This window comes from Pristis pectinata, chromosome 21, assembly GCF_009764475.1.
Source record: "Pristis pectinata isolate sPriPec2 chromosome 21, sPriPec2.1.pri, whole genome shotgun sequence".
NCBI lineage: Eukaryota > Metazoa > Chordata > Chondrichthyes > Rhinopristiformes > Pristidae > Pristis > Pristis pectinata.
Window position 1 is genome coordinate 11,527,236 of NC_067425.1, and position 19,171 is coordinate 11,546,406.

At 42.8% G+C, this 19,171-nt stretch overlaps 1 protein-coding gene across 3 annotated transcripts in view; it reads right to left on the reverse strand.

Moving 5' to 3' along the window:
* Positions 1-1,053: 1,053 nt before the first annotated feature.
* Positions 1,054-19,171, reverse strand: part of cuedc1b (CUE domain containing 1b) — a 108,860-nt gene continuing 90,742 nt past the window's right edge. For all 3 annotated transcript variants that reach the window (XM_052035279.1, XM_052035280.1, XM_052035281.1), the window contains 4 exons: positions 17,245-17,338; positions 16,440-16,498; positions 14,763-14,832; positions 1,054-11,775 (listed from right to left, as the gene is read on the reverse strand). In XM_052035279.1, coding sequence (XP_051891239.1) covers position 11,775; positions 14,763-14,832; positions 16,440-16,498; positions 17,245-17,338 — 224 coding nt within the window. In that variant the 3' untranslated portion in view covers positions 1,054-11,774. The remainder of the gene's footprint in view (positions 11,776-14,762; positions 14,833-16,439; positions 16,499-17,244; positions 17,339-19,171) is intronic.

Here is a 19,171-nt window from a genome sequence, read left to right on the forward strand (position 1 = left end):
CAGTGGTGAGGCTGCACTTGGAGCACTGTGTACAGTTTTGGTCGCCCTGTTATAGGAAAGACGTGGTTAAACCGGAAAGTGCAGCAAAAGTTTACAAGGACTCGAAGGCCTGAGTTATAGAGAAAGGTTGGCCAGGCTATGTTTGTATTCCTTGGAACGTAGGAGAATGAGGGGCGACATTATAGAAGTGTTCAAAATTATGAGGCATAGATAAGGTGGATGGTAACCCAGGGTAGGGGAGTCCAAAACTAGGGGGCATACGTTCAGGGTTAGAGGGGAAAGATTTAAAAACAAAAGGGACCTGAGGGGCAACTTTTCCATGCAGAGTGATGTCACATGTACATTGAAACTCACAGTGAAATGCATCTTTTGTGTAGTGTTCTGGGGGCAGCCCGCAAGCGTTGCCACACTTCCGGCACCAACATAGCATGCCCACAACTTCCTAACCCGTACATCTTTGGAATGTGGGAAGAAACTGGAACACCCGGAGGAAACCCATGCAGGCACAGGGAGAACGTACAAACTCCTTATAGACAGCAGCCGGAATTGAACCCGGGTTACTGATGCTGTAATAGTGTTACGCTAACCGCTACTGTATGGAACGAGCTGCCAGAGGAAGTGGTTGAGGTAGGTACAATGGCATCATTTAAGAAGCACTTGGATAGGTACATGGAGGGGCAGGGCTTAGAGGGACATGGGCCGAATGCAGAAAATTGGGACTAGCTGGGTGGACACCGTGGACAGCATGGACTGGTTGGGCCGATGGGCCTGTATTTGTGTTGTATTGCTCTATGCATTTATGACAGAGACTGGGGCTTGGGTACATTGCCTCCTGCAGTCAGTCTATAAAGTCTCCAGCCTTATCAATGGAGATTGGACAATCATTTGAGCAACCATGGAATCACCTAGAAACTGATTGCAGTGATGACTCAATCCTCTCAGGAGTCAAGAACATTAAAGCAGTGTCTGGATTAAACTGGCTTATTTCACTATACTGAAATCCTGAATGTCAAACAAACAATATCATTAACAAAAGACCTTGAGAGTACAACACAAGTTTATTTTAAATGAAGGTCACTATTGACAAACAAAACATCATTAAGTTTATTAAGAAAAAAAATCAGATATGAAATCTCTACGATACCAACAACACAAACTCAATCATTTTAAAACCTCTTTATACTTCACACATTTTTTTTACATTAACATAGGAACAACAGGCTTATAATACGCTCATAGGTTCACATTTCCATCTACATTTTAACATTCAAATAAAAATTTAAGATAATATTTTGTTGTTAAAAGATTTTACTATTATTCTTACCACTGTCAACAGAAATAAATTTGAACTCTGGAGTTCATATTTGAAGATACCATTTCTCTTTTTAAAAATTCATTCAAGAAATGTTTTTTTTAATATAACAATTTGGGTAAATCTGACTAAATCAGACTTTTTTTTAAACTCCATTTCAAATTCTTTTCTCCATCTGAAGGCAAGTCACAAATTGCTCCATTTCAAAACCAATACACTGGCAGGAAACTATTTGGAATTGGGTTAAATCTGCAGAGGGAACTGATTCAGGACAGTTATCCTCAAGTCTGCCAAAGATCAGCATCACCAGAATCAATAGTAGGCTGAAGAGAGAATATTGTACAGGGGATTGAGGGGTAAACACCAGCTTGAAGATTCAGGTTTTTAAACAGCCCTTAGATAAATTGGCAAGGCAATCCTGTGTGTATGGGCTCTGCCTCTGATGAGATATGGATGGAAGGAGGGATGGGAGTTAGTGTTGGGGCAGCAGGCAACAAGTAGTAAATCAGAAACTCTTTACAACAAACAAGCTGAGTCCATAAATCTACCTGCACCTGGGGAGTTCCTGTCCCTCCAGCACAAGGTGTGTGTGTATGAATTTGTATCCTAAGAAGCATGTAACGTGAATGTGCATGTATGCACTTGCATGCAAGTGTATTTACATACACAAGTGCATGTCTGCACATGAATGGCGCCTGCGAATTATCATCTTCTTGGGACGGTCCCTCGTGACTTGCTGCCATTCCAGTTTGGTGGGCTCTGATTGGTTGAGGCCAATGGGAGGGACCCATAGACTTTTCCACAGAGGGGTGGAAGTGCCTGACAGGATGGGTGGATGGTTTATAGGGAAAGGGGCAACATACAAAATTCCATTTCCTCCCCCCACCTTCCTCACCCACCAATGCTAACGCTGAGTTGGACAATACTGACCCAGATTGGAAGTTAGACCTGAATAACATTTTCTTTGAAGAGTCACAAGCCAAACTGCCAGCTACATCACACAGATAAACTGAACAGTGATCCTGGGGTGTATGTGGTCAATGAATCTGTTCAAAGATTCATGAGCTAAACAGTTACACAAACATTGTGGTAATTTTCCAATTATTTGAGCTCCACTATCACACACAAACCTTACTTTTTAGTCAAGTTTCAGGCACATTTCAGTTTAAAAGCTTACTTTCAAAACACTAGCAACAGGAAGACAATACTCCTAAAATCAAATCTTTTCCATAAACTCCTAAGATCCCTACAGCTTCACAAAACCAACATGTTTAAACAGAGTCAATAAGAGCAATGTAGCTCTGAATATATTATCTTCATATTGTTGTCAATGTGCATGTGGGTTTGAATACTGTGAGCCAATTACATACAATTAATATTTAATTGAGGATCAGATACAGTGCTTCCAAGTTGCCACAGTGCTTCCAAGTTGTCACTGTTCTTTAACTAGATTGGAATGCTTCATCACTAAAGGGGAAAGGACCAGTGAACAGGTTTAAATATGTCATCTCCAAAACAGAACAGATCTTGGACAGTTTCTAGGATGACTACGACCTAGTTAAAGGCTAATTTTCAGTGATCAAACAAAATAAAAACACGAGTTATTGTCCAGCCCCATCATCACATCCAAGACCTTCATATTTTCCAACGGTATGGAAGTCAGGGCCATTCAGTCCATCTAGTCTATCCCTGGTCTCAGCACAACCCCATTCCCCATGTATTTCCCTAAACCCTAATCCCTCTCATATGCCCATCATCTCCACCCTGATCTTCCTGCCACTCACTTGGACAAGGGGTAAATCACAGTAGCCACGGACTTCCCATATGGCCCATATTGTGGGCTTTCTGTGTCTGGAGACAGTTTGCCAAGGGGCTGAAATGAACTTCTACCCTACAAGTGCACTCAGCTGCCTATACTCTTAAACCAATCAGCAATCAAGACCAGGTTCACCAACATAAAAATCGTGGATTCTCCGCACCGGGTTCAAACTCAGAAAAGTGACAAGACTTTGAAAATAATAATAATTTTTTTTACAGAACAACATTCTGACCTGGTTCTCCAAGCAGGGAATTGCACCCACCCTGATCCTTACCCTGAGATTTGGGGGACAGCAGAATTCCTTAATGTCTTAAAATTACAAAAAAATAAAATTGGATGATGCACAGCTGGATTTCAGAGATGAATCTTGGCAAATGAGGCTCCCAATCTCCAGTGCCAAGATGGAAAAATAGGCCTCTTCTGTGATCTATGTAGTGGCTTCAGCCAATGTAAAAGGCATAAACACACAGACATTCCCAGGTGAGGATGACAAAGGCATAAGAATTCAAAGGATGCACAGAAGGCTCCAATTCTATTTTGCTTTTATTGGACAATCAATTAAGTGTCTTCACTGAGTGCCTTACTGCGCATAATCAACACAGCAACAGTGCGCAGATTATGAACATACACGGGGGAAGACGGCAAACACAAGAACAAGGAAACACCAGTTCTATCAGTGCCAGTTAAAGAAATTAGTCACCAGGAATGGATTCACACTGATTAGACAGGGTCAAGGTTTATTAGCGCAGCAACAATCCTCCTCAAACTGTACAATTTCACAAGGAAAGTTCCAGAGTAGCACACCAGAAAGGAAAGCTTGCTTGACCAATTAATTAGAGTTCTTTGCAGAAGTAAGATGTACTGTGGATGCAGGGGAATCAATGGATATACTATACTGGGTTTCCAGAAGCCATTTTGATAAGCTATGCTTCAAAGATTACTGCAGGAAATAAAGCTCGCAACATTGGAGGTAACGTGTTGGCATGAAGAGAAGATTGGTTGACAAATGGAAAATGGAGAGTAAACATAAAAGGGTTTTGTTTCTGATTGGCAAGATGTAACAAGTGGTGTGCTGTAGGAATCTATGCAGGGACATCAACTTTTAAAATTTCTATAAATAATTTGGACAAAGGCACCAAAGTTATCATCGTTAAATATGCTGATACTGCTTGGTAGGAAGGCAAGTTGTGAAGAGGACATTGGGAGATATAGATCGTCGGCATGGACAAGTTGGGCCGAAGGCTCTGTTTCTGTGCTGTATGATTATGACTCTATCAATGAACAGTAGTGTACTGCTGAAGACCAACTACTTGGGCGAATAATTCAAAGTATCGGCAATGGCCAATACCAGAGGACATCCCTTTAAGATGAGTGGAGGAAAGCTCAGGGGAGATGTCAGAGGTAGGCTTTTTACAGAGTGGTGGGTCCCTGGAACGCACCGCTGGGGGTGGTGGTGGTGGAGGCTGATACAATAGGGACATTTAAGACTCTTGGATAGGTACATGGATGCAAGAAAAATGGAGGGTTATGAGCTGTGTAGGAAGGAAGGGTTAGATTGAGTAAGTTTTAGATACGTCGGCACAACATGGTGGGCTGAGGGGTCTGTACCGTACTGTTCTAAGCTGGCAACTGTATATTCCATAAATAACATTTAATGTACCAGTGCTCGTTTTAACATGAAGTCAGATCATAACTGGCACCTGCTGTGGAGGATTTATGACATTTAAAAGCTGAGGAGGGGTTGAAGCATCTAACAAAAATCCTACCCAGATTTTTAAAACTTTATTACCGAGAGATGGGGTGAACTTGTACAACTCACCCCTCCCCGGGTTGCAGTTTGGAGAACATGTACATGCAACTGGCAGAGAACTCAGCAATTCTCAGTCTCCATTTGCAGGGCTCTGCTCACTTCCTCCAATCATCTCTCTTCCCTGCTGAGGGATACCACAGCTCTCTACCCAATGCTCTACTCTATGTAGGCTTTAGAGTTAAAACCACCCACAGCTCACCACAATAAACCTCAGTGCAGTGACACATCATCCCCACAAATGCACCTTCTGCCCCCAGTGATGCAAACCCGAAATAAAGACACCAGCACAAACGTATATCCCAAGGGTTGTCAAGCCTACAGAAATTAAAGATCAATTTCAAAGACACTGCTGTGAGCAACCCCTGGCAAAAAAGGAACAGAGTCCATTTTTTAAAAAAGTGTGCTTGCTCTATTTTCTTCAGATAATTTAGTTTTTAATTACAAGACTGAGGGGCAGTGCACACCGTCTTTTTCCCAGGGTTGGGGAATCAAGAATCAGAAGCGATAGGTTTAGGGAGAGAGGGACAAGGTTTTACAGGAATCTGAGGGGCAACTAGTTCCACCCAGAGGGTGGTACGTACATGCAACAAGCTGCCAGAGGAAGTGGCTTAGGCAGGTACATTAACAACATTTAAAAGATACTTGGACAGGCACATGGATAGAAAAGGTTTTAGTGGGATATGGGCCAAATGGGACTAGCTTAGATGAGAATCTTGTTTGGTGTGGACCATTGGGCCGAAGGGTCTGTTTCTGTGCTCTGTGACTGGAGGTGTGCGTGCGCGGGAAGGGGAATGGGACTGGGACTAATGAGGGCAAAGGCTGTTTGACGGGGTGGATGAAGCCTGTTGACAGCCCAATGATGCCCTTGCAACCATGCTCCTTAAGTAACATCTCGTCAGCCGTCCCCCTGCATTGTTTACTCACCAGTCCAACCAACCTGGGTAACGAGGCTCTGCCGCAATTAAGAATGATTCAGTTACAAATTGTTTTAACCAAGTAAGAAACATTTCCCCATAGGAGACACATCTAAAACTAGAAGGCAAATACTAAAGGTGAGGGACAGAAGAGCTAGAGGGAACCCCAAGAAGAATTTTTTTTAAACCCTGAGGGTGGTTGGAATCAGGAACACAGTGCCTGAAGTATTAGAGCAGGCAGAGATTCTCACAACATTAAGAATCTAGACAAGCTCCTGAATCACCAAGGGACAGAGACTAGCGGCCAAGTGCTGGACGATGGGATTAGAATAGATAGGTTCTGTAGACGTGATGGGCTGAAGGGCCTGTTTCTGTGCAGTACGACCCAATGCATTTCAAGAGTTTATTGGCACAGGAGACCGGCATTGTGCATGAACCATGTTTATGATCTTGACTTGGCGATTTGAGCAAGGCTACTAAGAAAGAGCTAAGTGCCATTGCCAAAGACAGCAAGAATATTTGGAGAGCATGTCAATGAACAGCCAAATAGTCTGGCGAAGCCCATTAGCAGACAGTCAGAAACAGCGTTGCTGGAGCTCACAGAAATGACTGGCACATGGTGTGAGGGATGGGATTAATTTCTAAAATAGTATCGGTCAAATACCCCAACTAATCAATTGCACAGCTCTGGAAGAATATATTACAAACGTAACTTCACTGTAGCCAAAGCTCAGCGTCATGCTGAGAGGTTGCAGATACACAGAGCAAAGGAGTTCAAAAACATTCTCCAAAATACATTGTGTGCAGTAGAACAGCTTTAAAGCATTTAGTTTGGGGAATGTGCAACAGTGGGATGGGTCACAGACGATGCCAAACTCAAAAGCACAACACTGCAGACACCGGGAATCTGAAATCAGAAAATGCTCAGAATCTTGGAAGCTCTGGTGAAAGGTGTTTGACCAGAAATGTCTTCTCACTGATGCTGCCTGACCTGGATTTTCTATATTTATTTCAACATTAAACTAATGTGCTTTTAAGATGCGACACGATCATTTCAATGTGGTCGAGGAGGAGCAACCTCTTCACTGTTGGGTAAAGATGCAAGTTTATAAAATTGTGAGAGCCATGGAAAGACAGACAGTATCTTTCTCCCCAGGATCAAAATGTCTAATACCAAAGGGCATGCGTTTGTTAGAGGGGGAAAAAGTTCAAAGGGGATGTGCGGGGCAAGAGTGGTGGGTGCTTGGAGTGCACTGCCAGGGGCGGTGGTGGAGGCAGATATGATAGAAATGTTTAAGAGACTCTTAGATAGGCACATAAATATGCGCAGGATGGAGGGATATGGACCACGTGCAGGCAGAGGGATTAGTCTAATTAGGTATTATTAGATTAATTAGTTCAGCACATCATCATGGGCCGAATGGCCTGTTCCTGTGCTACGTTCTATGACTGAAGCCTTTCAATCAAGTTTTCTTTAAAATCAGTCGTCCTTCCAGTCTGTCCCTTGAACAAATGTTGCCACCCCCCTGAAAGGCTACACATTACTTTCCCTCATTCATTCCAATTGTTTCATCCAGTGATCCAGAACTGATTGGCTCAGCTTCTGACCCAATGTCACTGAACCCAAGGTCAGGACCTCTGCTGGACCCCAAAGGACAAAGAGACTGTAGTCACTCTTTCAAAGGAGTCTCCTGATGTGAGGCAAAGAAAGTTCTTTTCTCACTACAGCATATCTTGGTGTGCCTGCACACAGATCCTGGAAGATAGAAGAGGTATAGGAAAGCATAAGGGACACTGTTATTCATGGCAGGGATGTCACGCCAGAACAGTGTTAAACTTTAATTAGGCCACAGCTGGAGCACTGTGTATAGTTCTGGGCACCACACCGCAGGAAGGATGTGACAACACTGGTGAGAGTGCAGTTAATCTATGGGAATGTTGCCAAGACTGCAGTAACTATGAGAAGAGATAGTCTAGGCTGGGATTATTTCCTTGGAGCAGAGGAGGCAGATAGATTTAATTGTGATGTATAAAATTAAGGAACCCAGCCAGAGTGAACAGGAAGAAGATAGTTCCCTGAGCAGAGATCAGTAACCAGGCAGTAACGAGTTGAGGAATTGGATCAAAAAAAGAGAGGCAAGTTGGGGAAAAGTTATTTCACTGACCAAAGGGGGGGGATCTGGAACTCAGTCTGAAATCAGGATGGAGGGAGAAATGTTTTAAAAACACAATTTGGAAGAATGTATCATCTCCCATAACCTACAAGACTAGAGAGTAGTTAGTCTGGATATTTCAATGTTGGCTGGCATGGGTATGATGGGCCCAATGGCTGTCTTGCATGCCAGAAATCTCTTCACTTCTACAATTTCTAAGATTTGCCATTGCTGTCTCGATGACTGTGCCTTGGTTAATGAGGGGGACAGCTGGGCCACTTTCCCTTCGCTGTAATAAACCTTATGTACTTAAGTTGAGCCAATCACATTTCTGCATCGATTAAGTCCAATACCATGAATTCCTATTCCTTGGACACTGAATTTATCCATTACATTTATAATGGTTTGATCTCCATTCCTTCCATTTCATGGTCCTACAAGGTAGTTAGAGACCATAAACATCTCCAGGGCCTCCACCAATGAAACACTATGGTCAGTCACTAAGGTACATCTGGAACCCTTGACTATTTCATTTAGTAGGTACTTGGTACTTCAAGGATCTGGTGGGAAGCTGTTTGGACACAAGGGATGGTTAAACAGGGATGTGACAGCACTAGTGAGAGTGCAATTAATTTATGGGAATGTTGCCAAGACTGCCTTGATTTTGAGACAATGGTGATGTACTTCAGCTGCTGCAGAGCCGACTCCATTCCCTACGTTTAACCAACAGCCTCCACTTATCGGTATAGGGGGTACTTTGTACAGTAATGGCAATAACTGGTACAACAAACTGTGCTGCCAATCATCTGGAAATTTCAGCACAGAGACAGGGAAGAAAAAACTTTTTTTTAAAAATAGAAAACAAGACGTGGTCTAAATCCCACAGTGGGCTAAGTACCCTGAACGATCAGGAACACATTTGTTTCTGTAAATTAATGCCCAGCAAAACATCTTCCCACTCACAATATATCAAACACTCCTGGGAGACAACCACAAAGGAAGTCCGGTGTTACTGATCCAGAACTGACAAATTACAATAGTGAAACAGAATCAACGTTTCACTTGGCAATGGACGTAGTAACAAGGACTGTGCTCTGACCCCTTTCCCTGTTGGTTCTTGAATACGTTTTATATTTGACAAAAACATACAGCTCTTAAATTTTTTTCCCTTTGTTAGCACTCAGTATTGGATGCATCAGAAAAGTGCTTTGCAGAAATCTCAGTGGAGTCACAATGAGTGTGGCCAGTTAGAATGGCCTGCTAGTTTGTGCAGTAACTGAAGAGGCAGCTACATATAGGGAGCTAGGACAGGAAATGGTCACCACTCCAATTCATTCTGATGCCCCAACCTAATGTCTTCTTCCCAACAACTCAACCGGTCAACTTTTTTCCCACCTTCAATCAACATTGACCACTTACAAAGAACACCACGATGTTATAGAGTGTAGGCTTTATTAGCTAATCAATCACAATTTAGCCTTGATCAAGCTGGTCAGAAAGTTAACCGAAAGGATCACTCTGGGTCAAATGAGGTGCATATACATCACACAGATCAGATCCCAGGAGATGCTACTTGGCTCATGTGCTTTCATATCTGATTCAAACTGTGTGGATTCATATCACGGTGCATGCAGCCTTGTTAAGTTTTAGTCCAATTCTGCACATGCAACATGTGTCATTTGGTTTAGAAAGAAGTTTGTTCTACTCCTTGAATCTCCTGGGGAGAAATGGCAAATAGTAGATGTGGCAGACATTGGCCTAGTCACATGGAAAATCTTCCCTCTGAATTCTGTTTCTAATTGTAAAATGCCTCAGATCTACTTAAGGACCCACTGAATACGTAGCTCTTAGTGCGAGTTTATTGATGGGTGGGTGCTCCTGTGTTGTTGTGACTAAGAGTTGTCACATCATTCCACACAGAACCTCTCCCTTCCAACCAGCTGCTCTGATACAGCGTGTGGTTCCATTGACAATTTATGATTTTATGGCAGAACGTCATGATGTCATGAGACTCAATCCTCCATATCATTTATCTTGAAGGTAAGGTTTGTGGCCATAAAATGTAACAGTAAAGGAAGATTTGGAAATGCAAATATATTTCTTGGTGTTCTCTCAATTTCCTCATTCTAATATTCAGGTTTACTTAAATCTACAGTGGTAAAACAAGCTCACTTCTTGGAAGTTTCACCCTTTCACCACTACTCATATATCTTCAAACTGCAGCCAAAATCCCTTTGGTCACTTTGGATGGGAACACTGCAGATAAATTTTTTTTTAGAAAATCTTATAAACAATCCCCAAATGGAGGAATCCTCACCCGCCCATGTCTCTATATAGCAACCAAATGAATTTACACCCCTGCATTTCAATTTTTTTCTTGTCCTAAGCTTCCTTTTAATGCTAAAAAGTCATGCAAATGATGTCCCATTTAACTGCACCATGTTTGATGCAGAGAGGAAATAGGCATCAACTATTATCAGACTCCAGCCCAAACTGCTCCATGACCGGGCGACAAATACAGGATATTCCCTCTCCCTTAAGTGTGATGGAGTACTTTCTTACACTAACTCCTCTACAAAGGAGGGAGCATCAAACCCACCTGTCTGCACAGATGGCTGATAAGATTTTAATTCAACCAATATTATTACACATTTCAAACTGAATTAAGTATAGAAAATGGCAAAATACAACTGGCATTTTAGCCAAAATAGTTGTCAATAAACACCCAGGAGAGAGCAACTCTTGAGGGGGAAACAGTTGGGAAAGCTGCAATAATGTTTGCTTTTCCATAACGGGCCTGGATGATGAAAGGGTTAAATAGTACATTGCCAGCATTACCACACTGTAGATCAGTTTAGATTCCTAGGTAAGAGTGCATGGGTTACTCAAGTCATGGCACACACCTCTACAATGCTGGTAACAGGACACTGTACTCAGTGGATATGTGCTGCACTGCAGTTAAAGGTTTTAAAATCTGCACTTGGCAAGGCAGCTCCCTCACAAATAACTGCACTGTCCAAGTACCCCATTAACATTCACTGTAGCTGGATCGTTACACAACTTTGCAAAGGCTTCAGGTTCCAAACCCGTCAACATTCATTACAACCACCAAATGCTTCTTCATTTCAATTCACCTTGTAATCCACAATTTCTTAATGGAAAAAAAAAGGAAAAAGGGAAACAGTCCCAGTAATTATAACAGAAGCATTTACATAATTTTATATGTTCTGGTCTATTGCAAGACCTGTTAATTAATACAGTACATCATTAGGCACGTAAAATCCAAAGACATCATTTAACAATTATAATTACCAAATTAAAGAATTAACACTCGTAGTTGAATCTTGTATCAGTCCATATGAAATACAATTCAATGCCCGGAGAAGGCATGTTCTATCAAAATATATTGGAATACAAGGTTACGGTTAAAAACTAGACCCAGCTCTCTAATAGTGCTCTTCCCATTGTAAGTCAAGGTTAAGGGAACAGCAAGGTCTAGAAGATCTACACATCTAGGATTTGAGAATTGCAGAGTTAAAGAAATGTAAATGCATCAAACCCTTGACTTACAATGGTGGTGACTGGTATTTCTCCACTCCCCCCCACCTCCCCTCCACATTTAATTGTGCCTTAAATCATTGCAGAAAAAGTGATTAAAAAGCAGATGAAGGGATGTACATTAACTGCCACCAACTTCATCTGTGAAGACTAATTGTCCTTTTGTGTAAGCACTGAATATGGCTCCTTCAGTCCAAGGCTGTCAGGATCTGTGGGAACAGGCAACACAATGAGTGATTAAACAATTCAGCCAAGGTGCAGTCCAATTCACGTTGACCTTTGAATGAAGTGAACCACCTCATTCTGGGTTGTTAAGAACTCCCATCACTATCAGGGCTGCAGGAAAACTGACTATATTTGACCCCGTTGTACCAGCTGCCCGAGGGCTAGAGCAACAGTAGGTACCGAGATAGGGATAGACCTGGTATTGGTTTATTATTGTCACTTGTACAGAGGTACAGTGAAAAACTTGTCTTGTGTAACGTTCATACATGTCAATTCATTACACAGTGCATCAAGGTAGTACAAGGTAAAACAATAACAGAATGCAGAAAAGTGTCACAGCTGCAGAGAAAGTGCAGTGCAGGCAGACAATAAGGTGCAAGGTCATAACAAGGTAGACTGTGAGATCAAGGGTCCATTTTATCAGAGGTCAAGAGAGAAAGGTTAATGAATATTACTATTCTAAGAGTAGAGAATTTTTTATATATAATCTGAGAGAAGGTCCCAAGCCTGCAGTGAAGGACATTGCTACAGTCGAAAGCAAATCTCAATGATGCACATCTCTGCCAAGAGTAAACAAAAATTTAAAAAAAAGCACTTTCTGGAAATCTGATATAAAAGCACAAACCGCTGGAGCCATCCACGCAGTGTCTGTTGAGAGAGATTTCAAGCCAAAGACCATTCATCATAGACATACAGCACTGAAACAGGCCCTTCGGCCCAACTGGTCCATGCCGACCAAGATTCCCACCTAAGCCAGTCCCCATTTGCCTGCGTTTGGCCCATATCCCTCTAAACCTTTCCTATGCATGTACCTGTCCAAGTACCTTTTAAATGTTGTTAATGTACCTGCCTCAACCATTTCCTCTGGCAGCTCATTCCATACATTGACCACTCTGGGTAGAAAAAGTTGCCCCTCAGGTTCCTATTAAATCTTTCCCCTCTCACCTTAAACCTATGCCCTCTCAGAACAATCAGAATTGCAAAAGATAAAACAAGTTAGAGTTAAGTTGCAGAGAGAGTGGGGGAAGGAATTGATACGACAAAGGGAATATCTCTGTTGTTATGGGGCTAGTATCAGACTGCCCAAGTCTGCTGCAAGTCATCTATCTGTAACATCGGCCCAGTTTTTCTCTCTCCGTTAGCACTGCATGACCTGTTGGGCATTGGCCACAGCTCTGCATTTCACATCATTTTTGTTCCTGTTTCTGAACTCTTTCGAACTGCCCTCTTTTCTTAGCCTTTATGTTCCTTCTCTTTCAGTGTCCTCGTTAATGTATTAACTAAATGACTCTGCTTGCAGCTTACCCCCCATGGCAACCCTGGGCTCACCCTGTCAGAGATACTCCCTTTTGCCCTATCCATCCTTCCCTGCCACTTGAGCCTAATTTTTTTCCCCCAGCTCTGACACAAGGCCTTGAACGTGAAACATAACTTTGTTTCTCTTTCCACAGACGCTGCCTGATTTGTTGAGGATTTCCAGCATTTTGCTTTTATCTCTACCAAGCTCTAGTGTTAGAGGCCTCCCATACTGAAAGAGAAGGGCCAGGAAGGTGCAGAGCTGCACAGTGCTGATGCTAGTACAAGGCTGAGCTTCTGCAGGAGACCACAGATGTGTTGTTTACTTTCAGCTCAGCAGGGCTGTGGGGAAGTCAGCGCAAAACTACGTCTAACCAGAAAAACCTAGTCATTCCAGGATAAAAATTAAGTTCAAGCCACAACTTGAGAGCCACACAACTGTACAAGGATGTAATTTCGGAGCAGAGAAGTTCGTTATTAAAACATGGGAGTTGGTTCTCCGTCCCATTAAGAGGACCTTGAATCACAATCTACTGACGATCTGACATTCCAGGCAATCGGTTGATCCAAGAGGATCCTATTGCCGAGTGGTGGGAAGACCAATAACCTTCCTGGACCTGGATGCCAATTCCACTCTGCTCATTTATGAAATATGTGGGAAGGATCGCGAGTTTGTCTTTGAGTTATTGGTAACGAGACCTATTCAGGCGTGGCTGAATATTACAGTGGCCTTGATGTTTAATCAATCTATTTCAAAATAGAAAAAAGCACTTGTATTCAAAACTTCCAAGCATTGAACGAGCATCAAAGCAGTTGAACTGTGTAGAAGAGTACAGAGCGAGCTCCTGTAAACAGCAATGTGACAGTGGCCAGATAACCTGCCCTAATGATACAGAGGGATAAATATTGGACAGGCATCCTTTACATCCATCTGTGAGGGGACAAAGGCTCATCCAAAATTATGCCCTCCTGGCAGTGCGGCACTCCCTCAGTACTGCATTAGGAGCGTCAACATAACCCATCGTACCCAATTCTCTGAAGCGGCACCCAAACCTGAACTCTCCAACCTGGAAAACTATCAAATGAGCCACAACTGAAACAGCAAGACTGCGTTGAAGTGCTTGGTACAAGAGAAAATTGCTTAAGGGAACTTTGCATTATCGTGTCAGCTGATCATTTTAAACACAGCAATTGAAATAGTTTTACTGTGTGGAATTAATGGACATGGAGTCAGAAAGTAGCATGCTTTTTATTCCATTTTGCATTCCAGTAAAGGAATTTACTTTGTAAATTGATTTCATTTTAAAATTTCTGATATGTTTAGTGGATGTGGAAAGTAATGTCAGTGCCAGCATTTATTGTCTGTCCCTAAATGCCTTTGAACCGAGTTGGAAATGGAGCATTCATCATGTTGGAGCATCTGGAATCACTTCGAGACCAGACCAGGTGAGGAAGGCAGATTTCCTTCCCTGATGGACATCAGTGAAACAGATAGATTTGTAACGACAATCTGATGTTACTGTTATTGAGACCAGCTTTTTGTCCTAATGATCCAGATTTACTTAAGTACTTGAACTTAAATTACCCAGCTGCCAAGTGAGATTTGAACCCACGTCTGTGGAGAGGTCCCAGTATTCTGGCTGCCAATAGTGAAGGTGGCTTGCCTTGAGCTTACCATAACTCTCTCTCCCTATTTTCTTCATCTTCCTCCGGCACGGTCTGCTTTCTGAACTGGATATCTTCATCTGAAAGACAGACAAGCAGGGATCAGCCAGCTGAAGGTAATGAATATACTGCCAATCACTTCTTTAAGAGAACATTTCTCAGGTCCCTTTCTGTCATGCAGCACAGAAAGAGGCCACACCACACCAATCAACCACCCATTTACACTAATCCTGTTTTACTCTCCCCTCATTCCCATCGAGTCCCTACCAAGATTCGATCATTCACTTTCAATAGGAGCAAAAACAAGTGGCCAGATAACCTACCAACCCGCACTTCTTTGGGACGTGGGCTGAAATCCCCACGGTCACGTGGAGAGTGAACAAATGCTACACAGACGGCATCGGAAGTCAATCCTGAACCCGGGTCACTGGAGCTGTGTGGCAGCAGCTCTACTCACTGCGCCAGTGTACCTGTCCTTCAACTCTTCGGTGAACTTCAATTTACATTTTCATCTACTCAAATGGCAGCTAAAATACCCTGCTCTCCCATCTCCCTCTTCAAGAGGAATTTGAAATCTACCTCCTGCCGACTAATTTGGAAACGAGTTTCAGTTTCAGTCCCTGTAGCACGAGCCAGGAGAAATAAAGTAGCAAGTTGTGGGTAAAAGAGGAAAGTGGTTAAATTATAGGATTAGTACCCAGGAAAATGGGCCACTTATCTGAAGACTGAAATCCTAAAATGACACTGGGGAACTTAAACTAGAATAATTAAATAAATCTCAAATAAAAAGTTAGATTAGTAAATGGAGACCATAAAACTACTGGATTACTGTAGGACACAGTTGGTCCATTAATGTCCTTCAGGGAAGGAAGTTTACCCCTTTATCCAGTCTAGGCCAATCTGTGACACTTTACTCTGTACTCTGTTATTGTTTTTTTTTTACCCTGTACTACCTTAATGCACTCTGTACTAACTCAATGCATCTGCACTGTGTAATGAATTGATCGATATGAACGGTATGCAAGACAAGTTTTTCCACTGTACCTCAGTACAAGTGACAATAATAAACCAATACCAATAGGCTGTGCGTGATTTTAGACCCACTGTGGGCGACTCTTAACTGTCCTCTATAAGGCACTCAGTTCCAGGGTAGTAAGGGATGGGAAGTAAGTGTAGAATGAGCTGGTGACTCCCAAATCCCGTCACAGAATAAAAGAAAACTAATGGAGAGTCTGGAATCAGTATCCAGAACAGGGAGAGATGCATCACCACTCAGGTCAGCTGAGTGGCTGTAATGGTAGATATACAGCAGATATCAGTGGATTTGCTTCATGGATTAGAGGACCAACCTGCACTTTTTAATATCGCTCCCAATTCTGATTCTAGTCCACAATATCTGCAACTGAAATAGCGTTTTCAATTGGCTCCAACCTCCCTCACTGTTTCCTTGTTGTTTGGCATTGACCCATCAATGCTGCCCTTCCAGAATGCACAGCGGCCCACAAATCCTGTTTGATGTTTTCTAACAGCTGGATCAGTTCCCCGGGTCTCACCTCCAACAACAGAAGCACTGGCTGAACTTACACTAACTACACTGGACGTGCCATCCCAAATCATTCCCAACCACGTTGGATTCCCGCTATTTGTGAAAGATAAAATCACAATAAATGTGCAAACATATCCTTACCACGGGAATTCCCTTCTACATCATCCAGGAGGTTTGCTGTTGAGGCTGCTGTTCCAAGACTGCATTGGCAAATGGGTAAAGGAAAACACACACAAACCCTGTACTTTGCTAAAATAAAAGGATTAACGTTGCAGTTATGCCATACCAGTCACATCCCATTCACAGTTCTTTCCAGCCAATGAATGTGGCCCTTCTTGTTAAGGAGGTCACCTGGCTGTCAAGCTATGCGCAGCAAGAGCCCACACAGAGCAACACAATAGTGACCTGACAATCCATTTTTAATCGATTTGGAAAAAGGCTGGAAATCTGAAATAACAACTGGAAATACCCAGCAGGTCAGGCAGCATCTGTGGACAAAGAACCAGAGTTGATGTTTCAGGGTGATAGCTACCCAAGCTCTTCTGCAAAATAGAAGCTTTGGTTAAAAAATGCAGCTGAAATGCTCCTCATGCAAAACAAAACACAAAGGGAAATAAAATTATAGGGCTACTTGTCAATGCCGCACACACATGATAGGCCAATTACTTTACTGTGTGTGCAGTAAAGCTCCACGGCCTTGTGCTGTGAGGTTGAGCCCATCCTCCCTTTGAAAAAGGAGCAGAAATATGGGTCAATGACTTTCTTGTGTGGGCACAATTCTATTCAATAGGGGATCATTTGTCCCTTTCCCAAAGCACCTCTGCCAGCTATACAGGTGCTGCTGTAACTTACCCGAGCCAGGCTTCCTATCGCCACCGCCTCGTGAAGCCTCCTCTTTCCCCTTTGCTGGTCCCATTGAAAAGAAAACACAACTGGTCAAGGATACGTGTGATGTTTTAAGGAATGCTTTCGCTTCAACTTCCTCATCTTCGTCTTCTCGGAGAAAGCACGGGCCAGCTCGAAGAGTTTCTTCCGCGTGGCTACAAAGAGGAAGCAACGGGTCAGTCCCCTGAAGTTTGGCCATGGTGGAATTATTGGAGATCACATGACTGACATTCACCCGAACAAAAATGATTCTGGAGCGTGGAAAATATACTTGTTTTTATGCTTTTTATTTTGATCTGGGTGCCACTAGAATTTATTTAGCATTCCTAATTGCCCTTGAGAAGATGGAGTTAAGCGACCTCCTTGAACTGCTGTAGTCTTTTTGGTGAAGGGACAACAGTGTGAATGGGGAGGGAGTCTCGAGCCAGCGAGGATGAAGGAACAGGAATACATTTACAAGGCAGGGTGGTGCGACATGTAATTGTCCGTCTCCTCTGGAACCGCAGCAACTTTATCAGCAAGTGAATGATATCTACCCAGATGCATGCAAGAGATTTCCCTTCTCGCCCGTGAAGCCTTTGCCTTGACTTATCCAGCACCATGGTGCTTACAAAATGCCCGTGGTCCACAAAGGATCAACAGTCAGGTATTGCTGGGTTATTTGACGTCTGGGCTGAACCCAATGTCGTCCTCGTGCCCCATCCACCCACACAGCCAGGAGAGGGAACTCAGCATATACAGGCCGGGATCTATAGCTCACCTGCTACCTCTGGCCTGGGGTGGAGAATTATCATTCCCAGTGACAAGACAAACTGAACATCAAATACTCAAGGATGATTGTAAATGTCAGAAAATGGCCTCAGAAATTACTCTTCGTACAGTGTTTTGTCCAAACAGGAGAGCTTTTGGGGAAAGCTTTATCTAAGCTTTCACAATTTGTTGAAGTCTATTTAGAAACTACAAGGAAAAGAAACAAGGTGAAAAACACGATGATGCTGGAGGAACTCAGCAGGCCAGGCAGCATCTGTGGAGAAAAGCAGGTGGTCAACGTTTTGGGTCAGGACCGTTCCTCAGGACTGAAGGAGAGTCCTGACCCGAAACGTTGACCAGTCTTGAAGAAGGGTCCTGACCCGAAATATTGACCGCTTGCTTTTCACCATGGATGCTGCCTGACCTGCCGAGTTCCTCCAGCATCATTGCGTTTCTCATCTAGATTCCAGCATCTGCAGTCCTTTCTTTCTCAAAGAAACAAGGTGGCTTCTTTCCATTTCAAATATTCGCTCTGGGTCCAATCTGTTATGTCACCATCCCTCAACCAAAAAGTCATGCAATCAATCCTTCTGACTGTAGACTTCTTGAGAAGAACTCCCTCTCTCTAAATAACTCACTGATAGATTAAGATGGGAAGTGTTCTCACTGAGAGGACTGTGCAACTGGAATTTTCCACCCAGAGATTAGTTATTGGATATATTTGAGGCCGAGATGGATAAAATTTCAGATTCAGAGGGAATCAACGGTTACGGGAAGGTGGACAAGGTAGAATATCAGCCATGACCTAACTGAAGGGAGAAGCAATTTGACTTAAAAATCAAATTGAAATAGTATAAATGTAAGAATGTAAACTTTGAAAGGTAATTGGATTACAGCAAGTTGTTTCTTAGTTTTAAATAGAAGTTTGACTCCAAAATGTGGAACAGCACAGGAGGTACCCACAGTTACGTAATACTTGCGTCAATGATTGCATATTGGTGACCACACAGAGTGCAGCAAATTTGCTAATTCGCCTGAAATACAAGACTAAATTTACGCAGATAATTTGTATGTAACTATCCTGCACTAACTGCATTCTTCTGGAGAAATTACCCTGCTTTTACTGGGTGAAGTCGCTATAGTTAGTGGTTCCTCTAGCCTTTCGTCTTACTTTGAAGGAAGCAAAAGGAAGCTTTGTTGTGGAAAAAATTGTCAGCTGATGGATTTTTTAAGCAATC